The 17367-nt window shown below is 39.2% G+C and overlaps 1 protein-coding gene across 1 annotated transcript; it reads right to left on the reverse strand.

Annotated features, from left to right (window-relative positions):
• Positions 1-188: 188 nt before the first annotated feature.
• Positions 189-16775, reverse strand: LOC119656530 (uncharacterized protein CG5902). Its single transcript, XM_038062875.1, has 4 exons — positions 15393-16775; positions 7594-7783; positions 7401-7527; positions 189-1274 (listed from the first exon to the last, which is right to left on the reverse strand). The coding sequence occupies exons 1-4, from the start codon at positions 15770-15772 to the stop codon at positions 1090-1092; spliced, it is 882 nt and encodes a 293-aa protein (XP_037918803.1). The 5' UTR covers positions 15773-16775; the 3' UTR covers positions 189-1089.
• Positions 16776-17367: the final 592 nt, after the last annotated feature.

A 17367-nucleotide genomic window follows, 5' to 3' on the forward strand; every position in this document is an offset into this window, starting at 1 on the left:
AATGGTGGTTACTTCATACTTATCCGATGCACGTGACAAATCTGCAACTGGCATATAATACAAAGACGAACACAAATATCATGAATATGAATATGAATAACACCGGATAACAAGATTGAGAAGATGATGCTTAACCAATTCGGCTTTTGCACCGTCACATAAACAACAAATTGAAGTGAATACACAAGTTTATGAGACAAAAACCAGTTTTTTCTTTCCGATTTTCTCGTACAGTTTTAGGTATAATTATTTCGAAGTTAAAAGGAAATCCAGCAAAAATGTTAAATTGTAAAGAAAAATAAAACTTATAACAGAGAACTTTTTGATGAGAAGTGACAAAGGCTATGATATTGCAGAATCCCAAGAAGACAGAAGCTCTCAACGTTCGATTAATTCATCGGCGTCTCGTTGTCTGGCTGATTGCCAGACGTTAACTTAGCAACTGATTGCGATTAAGTCTATATTAAAACTGGCATTTAATTGATTCAGAAAATAGTGCCGTTTCAAACAAATATTCTTGGAAATTCTCTACAGCTGGAATGTCTCAAAATTATCATAACGTTGAGATTTTAGATCATCCATATATGGTTTACTCGAAATCATACATTCAGATAAAAGCTGACATTCTGCAAAACCATTTACAATCATCTCTTAACTTTTCTAATATGTTTTCGCTTAGTTAAGCAATCCATTTCTTGTTAAAGATTCCAGATACCAGCGTATGCCTTTCTTAAAATAAATTTACGTTTTTCTATTTGCTAAAATGGTTAAAAATCAAATGCAAATAAATTGCATGAAAAAAAGAACACCAACGAAAATATAAAACATTTGAAAGCAATCCAAACTAAATAAAATGAAATTCAACAAAGCAATGTTTGTTTGAGGGGGATAGGCTAGTTCCTTCATTCTCTAATTTCATGCTAGTTTACTCCCACTGTAAATTATTGGACTTTTTCAGTTAAAACTAATGTCAAATTGATTCGTCAATTATTTTTGTTCTGTATGAATCCTCATGTAATCATTTAAACTTTGAAGTTCTTGAAGTGTAAACCGGGTTATACTATTAAAATTATTTTAGTTGATTTGTCGCTAGCATTGCACTTTTCCGTACTGCGCCTGACGTTCTAATATCTCACGATATTCGTTGTAACACATTTGTATTTCTTGCGAACGATAACGTGTTAATTTAATTGATTTACGCATATCTGGAGTGATTGCTGCACGATAGCCACCCTTCCGGAGTAGTGAATCTATTGTTTCCGTTTGTGTCCAGCCTGAAAATATTCGTAAATATACAGCATATGTACATATTATTACTGATTGCATTGAATGACATGATGTATAAATATAAATTGACTATAAGAGTTGCACAACTGAACACCTAAACTAAGAGCAGGCTACGAGGATTGGTTAATTTATGGGATAAAAACTATTTAGTATTGCGGAGGCTTATTTTTTCTATATACATATGTTTAACTTTTCATATACACGAAGACCATAATCTATAATATTTAAATTACGATATCGAAAATGCATACGTTTCAGTGAATGAAACCGTAGCTTTCATAACTATAGACTGGGGACATTTCTCGGCTTTATTATAAAGGACACATAATGGGTTAATAATATATTAGGTCTACCCGAAAGTTCTGTCGGTTTATTGTAATAAAACAAAATAATAAACGTTATTGAATAATTCAATTTTGTATCACTTTTTGTTAGCTTCATGGCAATTTGTATATCCTATTTTTAAAAAAAAAACATCTTATCCCTGAAGACGAAAAGTGCTTGTCGAACATCCTCCGCGTTTTTGAAATTTTGCAAGGACAGAAACAAGTGGTAGGTAATATGGTGTATGCGGCAGAATTTCCCGACCTAACTCTTCCAGTTTTCAACCAGTTGCTGAAGCACCATGTGGCCTGCCATTATCATGTAACATTATGACGTCTTTCCTATTGAACATGGCCGACTTCCTTTCTTGAAGTGCTGTTTTTAAATTAGCAAACTGCTAGTAGTACCTCTCCGAATTTAACTCTCAGTTCAGCAGCTTCTAATGTATCGATCCTCGAATTTCGTATCATATACACAACATTTTATTATTCAAGATCAAGTTCGGTTTAGAGGTAGAGGGAGCACGCTGTCCGGGATAACAATGTGCTCTTTTCCTTACGATGTAATCTACTTTTCATTCCCAGTTATGAGTCGATCCAAGAAAGGTTCACTTTTGAACCGTGCATCCAAAGATGGGCATGTAATCATTCAAATTTTTCTCACTTAATTCATAGGGCATCCATCTCGAATATTTCCACACCAATCCTATTTTCCGGATATGGTACGAAATAGTTTGATGAATTAAATTGGGCTTTTCCATGATTTCCGATCTTGTCAGAAAAGGATTTTCCTCTAACAGAGTCAATTAAAGATGGTCGCCCAGAGCGTGGCTTATCCGATTCCAATTTTTGAAACTATCTTCTGCATGTTCTGCCACAAACTTTACCTTCACCAAACACTTTAAATAAATTTCTATACGCTTCCGAAGTATTTCTTCCTTATTGAAATTCGTATAAAATACAGTGGTGTAAATGCGCCTTATCAATAACCATCATTACAAGATCGCGATCCACTTAAAGCTAACATTAATCATCTTCACTTTAGTTCATTCGATAGATCAGTGTGTAAACATTTAGTGTTAAAAAGAACATATACCTGTTGAAATTTGTTGTAACCAAAATGAACGGAACTTTCCGGTAAACCTAATATGTATATAATATGGAAATAAGAAGTGTGATTTCCTCCATTTTTTTATACAGTCTAAAATTTACTATATTTTCAGATCCACTGCCGAAATTGTGTCCCATTTTGTATCCAACCTGGAACACATATTTTCTATTGGATTAATGTCAGAAAGGTTGTCAGGCCAATCTGTCCAAACAAACAAAAGCAACTTGTCTAAACTGAATGTTTGAGCTCCATCCAGCATCAAAATTGCCTCCTTACTGTCCACAAATTGATAAAAATTATTGAGGAATTTTGTGACAAAGTGTAGTCGAATTTTCCACGACTACTTACTTTATCAGCTATTATGACTTTGGCTTTGATTCTGTTGCTTAGTGAGAATACTCCCGGGATCGCTCGTTTTCGCTGTTCTGTTCTGTCGATTAGGAGGTAGTAGGAGTTCCATCAAGGGCGTTATCATCGGCCAAGTCAAGCTTCCGACAGAAGTTCAGACGATCGCCCATGTTTTTTTGGAAAATAAAAACTTCTCACGTTGTCTTCCTATTTGGTTGATCAGATGTACCTTTGTACAATTCGCCTCAGCACTTGTTTAAAGACGCCCACGAATGCATGCAATCCTTTCTTCACTGTTTGCGTGTCTACTCCTTATTTCCGATCAGCATTCGGATCTTTTTTCGTTTCTGTGCAAAGTGTGTATGGTCTCTTCTTTTTATCATCCACATTTCTTTTTAGAAAACGAATTTCTTCACGGTGTACTTGTGGACCCCCAGTATTTTAGAGACGAGGCCGTTATCAAACCAATGCATCCTTTGAATTTCGAATCGTCTTTGAATTCAACTATTCATTGCTGGCGTCCAGAAATTTTAGATTTAATGTTGTTTTACAAAGCGAGGGCATATTTGTGGAGCAGTAGAAGTAGTGCACAACATAGCTAGTAATCCGGTAACAAAGCTTAGATTATGATTTTTTCGAAACATAATGGTTCAAAATGCATTGGGTTGGAACTCCACACTCTTTTCCGTCGTAAGTTTAGACGGGATGGAATTTCCAAATCATCCAAATCAGTGGCCGGCCTCTGGATTGTTTCCTATCTACTAATATATTCATAATATCGAAGTTGCTTTTTCAGCTTGGTGCAACAATCTCGTCTCCATAACCACAAGGTTGGTTTTTTTGTTTGGTGGCTGCCAAACACTAACAATTACAGATAGTGGACGGGTTAACGATACTGCGGTAGACTTTAGATTTAGGTAGGCGTTTGTTAATGCGTCGAACGAAATCAATTTTTGGTTGAGAGCATCAACCAGACGAGTTGTTCGAGATCAGCTTTGTTGTAAAATGCCAGAAAATATAATTTGTTTAGCGCATCCCCTGTTTTCCCACATATCGATGTTCATGACAAGAATTAAGAGTAACGGAAGGGCCTTTGGTGAACCCAGACGAGGCGATTTTAGTGTGTTTGTCACATTCTAAATTTTGTTATTCGAATCGCGACAAATTAAAATCCGTTACAATAATCAAGCGGGCAAATTCCTGTCTCTAGACCCTTTTCCTCCTTAAGAAAGATAGCGGCGCCCTATTTATGATGCTATTTCTGCATAGCTATTTTTGACAAATCAAAACTTAATTAATGATATTAGATCGTTGGAAGTTCTTGTTGTCTTTGGTATTTTAATTCTAAATGCCGGCATTTATTTGTCTTAACTTTTGTACGTTATTTTAAAGTCAATTTTTCACTCAATGTAGTTCATAAAATTTCCGCTAGAATAAATTTGCCTATTCTTCTCTGATCTTTGGAAACGAAGACAGGAAAAGCTCGGTTTCTGTTCCAACTAGCGCGGAAAAGACCGGATATTAGCATTGTGGTTGGGAGTGAACCATTAATGAATGTATGCACAATAATTGTTCGAAAATTGCGTGGCGATGAATAAAGCTTTAAGGTGATGATGCATAATTGAGGGTCTAAGTCGAAGTCAATCATATGACACGAATTCGGCCAAAAATTGAAAAAAAGTCGCGTCTTTGCTCAACGATTAGTTTTTCGATTGTGTTGAAATATACTGTGAAAATAAAGTCCTTTATGTCAACCGGCGTTGGTCAGCGAATTGAAGCTGCACTGCACTTTTCGAATCCAAAGTTTCGTTAGAAGATGATCATGACAGTTCCGTAGTTTTCTGCCTCTCTTATGCATCAAAGCTTTTTGAAACTTGGTGAAACAATTACGGGAAAGAAGAACCAACAAATCGTCGAAATGCACGGGGAACTTTAGCATGGGTACCCGGTATTGGTTAACAGAAAAGCACCGATAGTGCTTCAGGACTTGAACGAGTTGCGCATTGACATTGTGCATACTTCTTCATACTCGCCTATCCACCTTTTACAGGGTCTCAAGGCGATACTAACAATTTTATCGCTTCCAAAACTTCCAAATTTTATTTAACTGGATATAATAAGCTTATTTTCCGTTGGTAAAAGTGTCTAAATTGTAATGGTCTTCACTTCGATTAAATTTTTGTTTGCGTTGAAATAAAGCTTTCATACTTTCCAATTCTTCGTTTTCTAGACCTCAGTGGCTTTCCAACTTCTGTGGCATTGATAGCGAAATTGATCCGAAGCTGTGATTGTGGTAATGGTGGATGAGAAAATTCTTCTATTAATATGAGCTCGAAGTATTTACCATCTATTCAGTACGGCTCGCCCGTCAGTAGTGAAATAAAAAAATACTAGCACCAGAAATGACTTCCCTAGTTTCACTTCCTCACGGCTGATGGAGAAATTTCTCCTCAAGGAACTGCATTTGGAAATTGTTGCCCAAATTCAAATATCACGATCGAAAAATAGTCTACAGGGCTTAGTAACTCCGTATGCCGCTCTGTGAATTGTTGTTGATCGTTGGTTCGCTTCCATGGATCCCCTACGCTTGTGCTGATCGGCAGTCCCAGAATGGTTATTATTCAACATTTTGCGGGCCAGTGCGCTTCATGCATTGTTTCAACTGCGTTTGGACGCATAACTCAACAATCGATGGCCGATGTTGGGATGCAATTTTTCCATAGGGAACGACTTCACTGTTAGTGATAGTGGGAAAAGGACGTCGTCTTCCAAAACAAACATTTAATATCTGTCAGGTCGTGAGTGTCTGCAAAATCGGCGATACGCCTCCTATCATTTTTTCTCCTTGGTACCGGTTACCGGGTTGCCATCCGCAATAATGATCTCATTGTTGGCATGCACCTTACAGATTTTTGTCTCACCTTGTAGCTAAAAGAAGCCTTTTTCCACAATAGGTCCACCTCTTTGCGGCGAGTCGTCAGATGAAATTATGTTGATCTTGATCAGCTGGTCATCAAATTGCTCAAAAATTCGGAGATGGTAATCTTTACACCAAATCTAATACGTTTATGTGTTGTACTTCTTTGCGCCACACCATCGAGTTTCTTCCATCCAGACTTAAGTATGCATAGATGTATTTGTGAGGCTCATACTGAGTTCATTTCACGATAGGATCGTTGCTCACCCCGCCAAGTGAACCGGCGTGGATATCCAAGGATATTCCCGAGGCACAGATAAAGCTTTCTTAGCATCTCACAGCAAAGCTGATCACGAGCAATTTGCGCAAAGGTTCAGTACGATCTCTAACTGAATATGAATAAAACAGGCTTTTGACGACCAATTTCAAAAAGCCAACGTCTACTGTGAAATTGTTTCACGGATCAGCGCAACTTGGGTGAATTTGTGTTAGAATCGATATATCAACGAACATTTCAAAACGAAAATCTACCGGATTGTTATTTGCCTCGTTTCTCTCTATGTTTCTGAGTGCTAGCCGACGAACAAAGACAATGAACGGGAGAAATGGGGGCATCCGCTATCGAGATGTGCTAGCACGCATTGTGGAAAAATTGTGAGAGAAACATCTTCGATGGTATAGACATATAGTTCACACTGACGAGAATTCACTAGTCAAGATTGGTCTAAACACCGAAGTCAGACTCTAACTAGACTAAACCTATGGCCGACAAAAGCTGTGAATTCCATCTAGGCTTTGCTTCTGGATCGTGTGCCTAAACAAAGAGAATATGTTTTCCTGTTCGATCAACGATATGTCAAGTAAAGACAGGGGCCTACATGGGGTGGCCACTATATAATATTTATTTTGTGACGTGCAGTAAAATTAATTGCTATTCTTTTTTTCTTTAGCTTTCGTCCTGTTCACAAACGGAGTCGGCTTGTAAAAATAATTGCTATAATTACGCTTTTGTCTTTAATACTTCGCGTCTAACTTGATTCCCTATATATAGGTTAGTTATTTCTATAAATGTTATTGTCAAAATATATATAGCGAAAATTTACAAAAAAATAATCAGTGATACCAGAGATTAGCAGTTACAGTTTGAAAGCATTAGAGTTGAATTTTCGACGATTAGTCAAACATCGTAAATATCGTGGTGGTGAACGTGTATATCGTTGAACGAAAGTAATGTCAATGCATTTGGACATCGGTCTACCAATATTTTCAAAAAGCGAACTGCAGATACTACAAACTATAAGCGTCCAATTCTAATTTGTTTTTCAATCTCAAAATAATTTAGGTTAATCATTCAATAAGATCCTACCTTTAACCTTCTGGTTACTTGTGGAATGTAGAATTTCTCTTCACTCACCTTGTTCGGTTGCAACTTGAGGCAAATAAGTAGCTGTCCGCTTACACCCACGCTCATTTAAAAATTCTATTCTAATTCCGTGGATTCCTAAGGTCCAATCTAAATAGCCGCGAGCTTCTTCGAAGCCCTGCAAAACAGAATTGAATCGAGAATTATTCAAAAGCCCAATGAAATGATTATATGAAAACGTTACCTGGAGAATTGAAACAGATACGGTCAGTCTTGGAAACTCATCACGCGTTATGGGCGAGAATCTAGAATCTTTTAGAGCACTAGTTATGGCATATTCTCTAAGGCCAGCATGAAGATGCATCGCAGTGAATGTTCCAATGCATCCACGCAAACGTTTATCTCGGCCAATTTTCCATGTGACGAATAACGGACTAAAATTAAATAAATAGCGGTTGATTGAAAATACTTCTAACTTCTAAGCTAGTTTGTCCTAAATTTTCTATATTAATATTTCTCCAGCACTACATACAAAAGGGAACACTTATTGCTGGCAAAAGTGTGGCGAGAATAATCTGGGAAAATTGAAATACTCTTTGTTTTTTTTTAAATAGTTAATATATTATTCGAATAAGTGAAAATTTAGAAATGATTTCACTATTCCCGAAAAATTATGAGTTACTATGGACTTCACTTCGTGAGCCTTTTTAGCGTTTGTAACTCTCCCAAAAAGTCACTTATGATAAAGAGACGTCATAAAACCTGGCTAACTGTGGAAGCGGGTCGATGAACATAAGAAACTGAAAATTTCACTTTTCGCTGTGTGATGACAAACACGATGCGCTCCGCTATCATGACAAATCCTGTGAAGCGGAGTAGTGTGAGCGACGGGACAAAAGAAAGTTTAGCATTACACTAGTTAAGGTAGCAGCAACTGGCGCAAAAGTCGAGTCCACATGGTTAGGACCAGCTTAGAAAATGGAAGGAGCACTTTATCGCGTTCCTCTAAGTAAAGATAAACTTGGATGGACTTGACAATCTTCTCGGACAAAATCTAGTTTCTGCATAGCTACTAGAAGGGGATGATTGTTGAGATCCCGAAGAAGTACATCAGTGACGAACAGGCCGCTTTGTGTGAATAAATCAGATCTGCGATTCACCTGCTCTTCATCGACTTTGAGAAAGCTTTGGATAGCGTCAAAAGGGAGTGTGACTGGAGCAGGAGGCATTCCAGAGTCACAAAAGAGTGATATATAACGGCACAATATCTCGTGCTTAATCGAGTGTCCGGATAGCTCAGCGGTTAGAGCACTGGGTTGTCATACGGAAGGCCGCGGTTCAAATCTCGCTGGTGGCAGTGGGATTTGTATCGTGACTTGACGTCGGATACCAGTCGACTCAGCTGTGAATGAGTACCTGAGTCAAATCAGGGTAATAATCTCGGGCGAGCGCAATGCTGACCACATTGCCTCCTACAGTGTTCTGTAGTGTACCGTTACGGTCTTGAATGAAGCGCTCTAACACACTTCAAGGCCCTGATCCAATATGGATTGTTGCGCCAACGATTATTATATTAATCGAGGTAATATCTGGGAAGAATTTGAATTCCAAAACCAAGATCGCCTGGGCTGCATACTATCATCGATATTATTTCTTCTCCTTACCGCTTACGTTTTCTATGTTACCTTATCCGAAAGACGTGGTGGGCTTCAACAGACTATTTCGTCTGTCGTCAAAAACTTCTATTACGTTATTGATATTTGCTTGCTTTTTCACGAAGTCATGGTCCTTGGTCAAAATGCTTTGGATTTGGAGAAGAAATGAGGGAGAATCGACTGAACTTAAATGCCAACAAAGTGCTGATTTCAATTTGAGAGGTCATGACATCCACATCATTGAAGGAATCCATCAATTTGTATAGTTGGGCAGCCTGGCTACGCTGATACAGTAAAGTATTAGTTCATTTTGGAAATATAGAATGTGAGGTAATATAGATTATAAAATAGGACGCTATATGAGGAGGCAGTATTCATGTGTACTCGTGGGAATAGAAAGCGCTAAAATGCAGTACTCCCCACTCTCAGTAAATTGACGTTAAGAAATGGTAAGCAATTTTATTTTTTTCAATTACCGGCATATGAAAAGTTGTGAAAGGAATTCACAAAACCTCACCTTAATAACACCTTTATGGCTTGCTTAAAGATGAAAATTATTGCAATGGACGATTAGTTGAATTTAATGTAGACCAGTCTTCGTTAATTTCTCAATCGACAAAGTTAAGTCGATACAACAGCACCATTCGTTCACATGTGCCAATTTACGAGTGCATACGTTAAGTACTGTTCAGACTTCACATTGTAGTGAGCGATCAAACGCTCGAAAAATGTATGAACAAATTCGTTCGAGAAAATGGAAATAGGTCAAGTATAGTGCTTTATACCTTCTTAACGAATCGACCTATCGATCAGGGTAGTAAGGCATTTTACATGTTCCTTTCTTAATCACGTTTTGCCATCTACTAAACAATTTTCCGACATGTTAGTTCTGCATCCTTTATGAAATTTTGTTGGTCAGCAAATTGTATAAAACACGGTCGTGTTGGATACTTTGTAAATCAGAACCCTTAAATGCAATGTTGACTTCCAGCATTACACAATGTATGCTCGTCAAATATATTTTTCGTTAATTCATAATCCGAAAGCAGGGGTAGAGCTGGCGAAACTTAATCCAATAAATTTTAATTACAATACTGGAGTTGCGGATAAATTAGAGAAATAAGTGTAATTCAGTCCTGGTTCTCGATAAAAATTCGGGTGGAAGTAACTTACTAAAAAAAATCCACGAGGTTTATCTCCCTACACTATAAATTGATGAATTTTTATACGATTTTGCTCTAATGAACGACCGAAATGCACAGGTTTTAGTTATAACGATATCGATGAAAACAAAAATAAAGATGGAAAATGCAAGTCTATCAAATCAGATACAAACAGTTTTTGTAATTATTTAGAAAAGGAAAGGAATCCTTCAGATATGTGAAAATAGAAAACGTTCTCCGCTTTTACTAAAAAACCGACTTCCGACATTTTTAAAAGCTTATATCAGAGCAAACGGTGCAAAATATGTGCTGCATTGAATTTGAAATCCAAAGAAGTCAGGAATGTTTTCTGGTGCTGATATTATTTCTTTTTGTTATTGGTGATGTAAACTCAGTGGATTGTGACATATTTTTGCAACATTTAAATAAACCCCACATATCTGCACTCTCACCAAGTCTTGGGGTTTTGCCAAATGACACCTGGTTTAGAGAAGGAGACAGAGTCGAACTGAAGATAAATACTATGACAATCAAGGTTCTTGGTCTTACTGCTCATCACATTCTACCTATCTTCATTAATGGGCACAATACTGAAGATGCCGAACAATTTGAACAACTAGGAAGTATCGTTTTCGCCCACGGAGTCAACGAACTTTATGTGGGGATATGAGAATAGCATATGCAAAGTAGCCACCATTGTTATTCGAAAGCTGAAAATCTTCATGAATATTTGACTGCAGTGAAAGGGCTCCATTGTTGACTGTGTGCAATGAAATTATCCCGGAATGGCTGACTCTTTGATTGCCGCGCTATGCCCTTCTTCTTTTTCTTATTCGTGTTAAATGAAAGAAAGAACGACATTGTAGTTGCGCTATTTCGGTGAAGAGCGGATTTACTAGAAATGGACCAATATAAAGAGCTTCTGAGGAGGATATTCTAAATCTCACCAATTATTTAATATTACAGGGGTAATACCCCCTGTAGTACTCACTGGTCGTTGTAGACTAAATTACCACCTATTGAAACTGAGGAGCTGCAGTAGATAACTACACTTCGAAGTCTACTATTTACCAGACGAAATAGTGGCGCATTGAGAGGTAGGTGACGTCCTAAAATTCCTATCAGTTATATGATTTAATGATAGAGCATAGTTGTGATAGGTCCACTATATCCATCAAAAGTGGCAATAGTTTTTCAGGATGATGGTCATCCTAATAGACACAATAGGGGCTTTTGATAATACCTATTTTGAACTAATGATATCAGCTTTCAGAAGGTATGGTTTAGAAAGTACTAAATGGACGCCAACAATTTGCTGACAATCAGGAGAGACTGAATAATGAAGCCATCCACAACAAAGACCTCCGTAACACCTATAAGAGGGAAATTGATACTGCAATAATCGCAGCTAACAGATGTCCTGGAAACAAACCATCAATAAATGATTTTCACAATCACCTGGAGAGCGTTATCATTGATATGGCAACAAGCATACTTGGCCCCAGACCTAAATAAGATCTGAGCGACTGGTTCGACGATGAAGGTAGCTAATAACAGAACGGAAGAATGTTGCCTATCGGATAATGCTGCATTTTTAAAGAACGCGGGCACGCGTAGAGGCTTATCACGAACTCCGTCGAGTGAGAAGCGATTTCATAGACAAAAAAGGGAAGCTTGAGAGAACCAACAAGTCTATGAACTCGAGGAGAATAGGGAGCAGCCGCACAAGGCGCCTGAATGGTCATCCTATCGAAGCAAGGAGGGAATCTGATTTCTGACAGGATGGGCATATTGGAGCGATGGGTTGAGTATTTGATGAACAGTATATCGGCGAGTTGAAGGTCCCGCCAACTGAAGACGACCCATACTAGAGAGGCTTCACTGTAAGCAAACCAACAACATCACCATCGACTTTAGGGCCGCTTATGATAGCATAGCCAGGGTTAAACTGTGCACGGCCATGAGAGAATTCGGTATCTCGACGAAATTGATAAGATCACTCTCGACATAAACAACGGTCTAAGATAAGAGGATGGCCTATCATGCATCCTCTTTAACCTGGCCCTGGAAAAAGTAATCCGTGGTGCAGATGTTAATGTAAGAGACACCATCCTCTTCAAGTCCACCCAACTACTGGCCTGGAAAGAACAACCCGAGATGTAAAGTCCGCCTTCATCCAATGAATGAAGGCAAGACGAAGTATATTGTGGCAACGTCAACACCAAAAATCAAGGAACCAAAAACATCGAATCGCACTGGTCGAACGAGAACAATAAAGATAGGAGACTACAACTTTAAGATTGCTAAAAATTTCTTCTGACTAGGGTCGAAAATCACAACCGATAAAAATTGACGATGAAATCCGCGGTTGTTAGCGGCCAACAGAGCCAATTTCAAAATTGTGTTCTAAACGTCTCACCATAGGGCCAAAGCTTTTATTGTACAAGACAATAATCTTGCTAGTCCTTCTCGGAGACCTGAGTTCTTAGCAAGAAAAATTGAGAATTGTTGGCCGCGTTCGAGAGAAGAATCCTCTGGCTAAAAAATAACGCCGTAATCTATGAGCGACACCACGACTTTTTGGTTCTTGACAAAATCCGGTTCAACAGGTTGGGTGGGTGGGTCACCTAATCCGTAGGGGAGAGGATGAACCAGCCCGGAAAGTCTATAAGGGCAATATCTATGGTAGAAAAAGAAGATGTGGAAAACCCTGCCTCAGATAGAGCAATATCATAGGTCAGGACGCTAGACAGCTTTTAGGGACACCGAATTGGTGGACTTTGGCGCAAAATCGGGATGTCTGGATTTCCTTATTAACGCAAGCTGGCCCAATGCACTTATGTAATAAGATCATGTACACCGTTATATGCACGGGATGCCCGCAAGAAGTTCTGTATTCTTTATTGTGGGATCTTGTAGTAAATAACTAGGTGGGTTCACAAAACATGTCAGAGTATTAGGTCTGTAAAACTACTCAGAGGGTATTCAATGAGCTATGTATTTAAAAAAAAGTTGTTACAATAAATTCCAACAAAAGCCAATCTCCTGGCCTACATTCTCTCATTCCTTCCTCCTGGAGAGCAGCTAGGACTAGTATCTGGGGGTAATACTGGATACAAAATGCAAGTGGAATAAGCAATCTGACCACGACAAAGTCGGGAAACCGGAAGCTGGGCGCTTTAGGTGTGAAAGCTTTTTTTTTGCTTCTTCTGTGAGTATATTCGAGTGTCAAATTATCCCATTTGTACGTAGTGCGTTATGTATATGCATTTAGCATGTCAGATTTAGTACTTTGGGTAGTAAATTTACACGATAAAGACAGCTTTGAGCTACGGTAAGTTTGTTACTAATAGTATGATTTCGATCAAACTTGGAGATAATATGCTCCATATTATATTTTGTACTACTACTACTTTTATAACTCTGAGGTAAACTTAAGGGGAGTTTTACTCAATTTTCCTAAAAATATGGTAATATACTATTATTAACTTAATTTGAACAGATATCAATATGGAGAATATTTTGAAGCTTTCAGATTTTTTGGTTGGGTAGTTTCTGAGAATGGTTTTGTTAGAGAAATCATCATTTTCCACCCCTCCCCGCTTTTTTAACAAATCTCAAAACTAAGACCGGCTTCGAAAAGTACTAATTAAGACCTTTCATTTGATACCCCAGATGACAATATTTAATGAAAAAAAATTTTACACCCCCCTTTTACATGTATGAGGATCTCAATTATCAGCAAAGATTGGAATTCCTGCACAGACGGCCATCTGAGAAATCAGGTAATATGTTACGCAAATGGATCATGGGAATAGCATAGCAAATGCTATAAAGCTATGTATTTGAAGCATCTATGGAAGAAGTCCAGACATGCTAAAATTCATATTCTCTATTTCCGGCCCTTGTACCTCAAACAAAATCTAGAAAGGTGTAGAAATGCCAGCGAAACGTTAAGGAACTGACAATTAAGGAAGAAGAAAATTGAAGGGGTTAGCGGAACATAAAGTTATTGGCGAGCAATGAAAGAAACATTTCTATCACCATTCGTAGAACCAAACCTTGCATAAGGAATTGGCAAAGGGACGCGAATCAAAATGGAAGCAATTCTCCAATCAAAACGAGAACAATGGTAAGTCTAACAACCGGTTGCTGTTTCCTACGGAAGTATTTGCACATAATGGAAATATATACTGGAGACGCGACATGCACAGTTCGCAAAGGAGACTGAAACGAGAATGCTCTGTATATTATACTAGTTGTTCCTGCCCTTACAGGGTGGAGGCATACTACTAGGGAAATAACGTAGCCTGGAAAGTCTAGATTCGCCTAGTCACCATATCATTAGCAAATAAAATACCAAAAAAAAGTTTTGCAAAGCGAAATAGCCGAAAACAAGCCTGCCTCGGGGATGAACGGAAAACGGGAAGTAAGCTATAGTGTAAATTGATATTTAAGCTCCATCAAAATGCTTGCTTTTGTCTTAAGATGCGTTAACCAACGGCTGAAAACACCCCAACCCGGTTTATTTTCTTCATTTTCACGCTCAATTGATTGATAATTGTAAACTTTCATCAATTTCGGATTGAATATAGTAAATAAAATCCTTTCTAGAAGGGGCACGAGGAGGCCAATAGCCTACCCACTCGCCTACATGGTTTGATCTGTATTAATCTCATTCTGAAATTATTTTAAAAAAAAATTATATGAACGTCATCGTAGAGCAGACGCGCAGAGCATTTATGGCCACTTTCTGAAAGAAGAAATAAACGTGACCTTCCGAATTTAGAAACTTCGTTTGCTATGTGGCACACACTGTACCTCTGAAGTTTGCATCGAAATCGGCTCAAGGTTGTGGTTATTTCCAAACAGTGCGAGCCAGTGTTTTTTCCTCTCCATTTCGTAACTCACTGTTATGCGTTTGGAGTGTCCGAACCATACCCAAAGCAGAAGTGATTTCATTGCTTTGTTGTTCAATATTTCATCATTGCATTGAACGGAATTTTACTCTTGGAAAACGAGAATTGGAGGCTGTAAGAACATTTTCTCTGCAATGCAATGTTGTGACAGATGAATGACAGTTCAATGTGACAGGTTCACAGTTAAATGGTGGAACGCTTGAAATGGACCGCATCCTAGAGGGACGCGGAGAGTGGGACGTTGGGTGAAACTGACGAGAATACTTCAGAATGGTTGGAAACTCAGTATTGCAAATGGATAATTACTAGGGATCATTGGTGAAGCGCGGCTCTGCTGGTCCGTCGATGTTGTTGAGTTCACAGTAAAGCACCTCGAAGCAAAAGAAACACATATCAGGGATGGCAATCTGCTCCTGGTCGCCGTAGCCATTGCAGATGGGGCGACAGATCCCGTTGAGCTGCTGCCCGTGATGGCCGTTCGTCAGTCCCATCGCTGAAGAAGAGCCGCCGCGGTGTTGTTCGTCGCCGTGCTGCTGGTGGCGATGATGTTGATGCGAATGATGATTCGAATGCATCCCCGAATAGCCGCTTGAAGATCCGCCGGACATTGTTGTAGTTACGTTACCGTTAGTGTTCGTATAATTATTCAATTTCTGTTTTTTTGTGCCGCAGCAACTCGATGCCATGCCCGGCACCAAGCGGAGCCGAGCTATAAAAACCTTTAGGCAGCGGAAGATCAGCCAGAGGAAGCGTAGAATGGTGCTGAAGATGCGAGACGGACAACACTTCCTCGTGGCCGCGGCAGGTCCTGGCAAAAGGCTCGGCGGATGCGGAGCGACGTCGTCGTCCTGGGATGACGCGAGTTCCGCCAACACTTTTTACTGCGACTGGCCGTGATTGCTGGATTCTGCCGTGGTGCCTGGCTTAGAATACTTCGTTGGCCCTTGAAAGTGCACAGCGCCCCGAAAAAGAGCAGTTGGCAAACGTCACTGCACACACGAAAACAAGAGAATGACAGAGGACGGGACGTTAGGCGCTGAACGTCGATGCAAACGAAAATGTGGAAGTTGCGGGCAGCTGGCGGACGGAGCTCGGAACCGAACTGAATAAACAGCTTTGTTTCTGACAAACCCGATTCGCGCGCTCCCTTCGATCTGGGTTTCGCTTTTCGGTTATCACAACTCGTCTCCGCGCTTCAGAGAACGGAAAATAAACAGGAAAGAAAAAACTCAAATTTTCATCACTTTATAAATGACAGCGTCGCGACTGGCATCGGGTGCGAGTGTGCGTGTGCAGAAATGTCCGAGTATTTGGCGATTTTTTCATTTTCTACTATAAACTTACGAAACAGGGAGTATGGCCGGGAAACGAAACCACTTCCACCGATTCACGCTGCACGCAACTCATCGCAGACGCCGTCTTTCCAAAATCCTCAAACTTCTTCGCGGTCACGAAATCAGTTTTCTCGATATTGCGTTTTCACGGAAAGAAGTGAGGACCTCTGTCGAAACGGAGAAAGCGCGCTGGCAACAAAGCGACACGAACTGAACATGAAAAACCCACACGCACAATGCACACGGCTGCGATGACAAAGAACGATAACTGTGTAGGGCAGAAAGAGAGCTATGTACTACACGGGAGCTGTCAGGAAAATGTGTTTTAGAAGAAACGGGTGCGGCGCAGAGAGAGACTGGGAAATGCACGAGTTTAACGAAAAACTTGAAAGAAAATTGACGAACCTCTCAGCTGTTCAGCGGACCATATGTGTGCCTGAAAGGGACGAGAGTAAGGTTACTCCTCTTGCAACCAGCTGACGAAACTTCACATACAGTTTAGCCAATCGAATAGCTTAATGATAATGCAGCTCAGTTGAAAGGGCTAAAGCAGGCAATGAATGAATACCATGAAATCGTTACAGCCGTTAACATATTCTATTCAGCTATTCTGTATGGAACTATTCATAATCACTTATGCTTCTTATAAAATTAAATGATAGTTTCATATTTGTATTTTATTGTAGTTTAACAAAGTATGTAAAATAACATTTAGAACTAATGTATGTCTTAACAGTTTTAAAACAAAATGATTTTTTTTTGTGTTCTATACGCCGTTTTTCCTTTTTTTGTTTTTTTTTTCACAAGCGGGGTCGGCTCGTGATTGGTTTCGCCATTTAACTCTATCGAATGCCTGATCTGGGTGCAATGTCGAAGCCTTTAAATCTCCATCCAGCGTATCAGCCACCGTTGTTTAGGCCTGCCTTTTGGTCGTTTACCGTCGATTT

This window comes from Hermetia illucens, chromosome 5, assembly GCF_905115235.1.
Source record: "Hermetia illucens chromosome 5, iHerIll2.2.curated.20191125, whole genome shotgun sequence".
NCBI classification, from domain to species: Eukaryota; Metazoa; Arthropoda; class Insecta; order Diptera; family Stratiomyidae; genus Hermetia; species Hermetia illucens.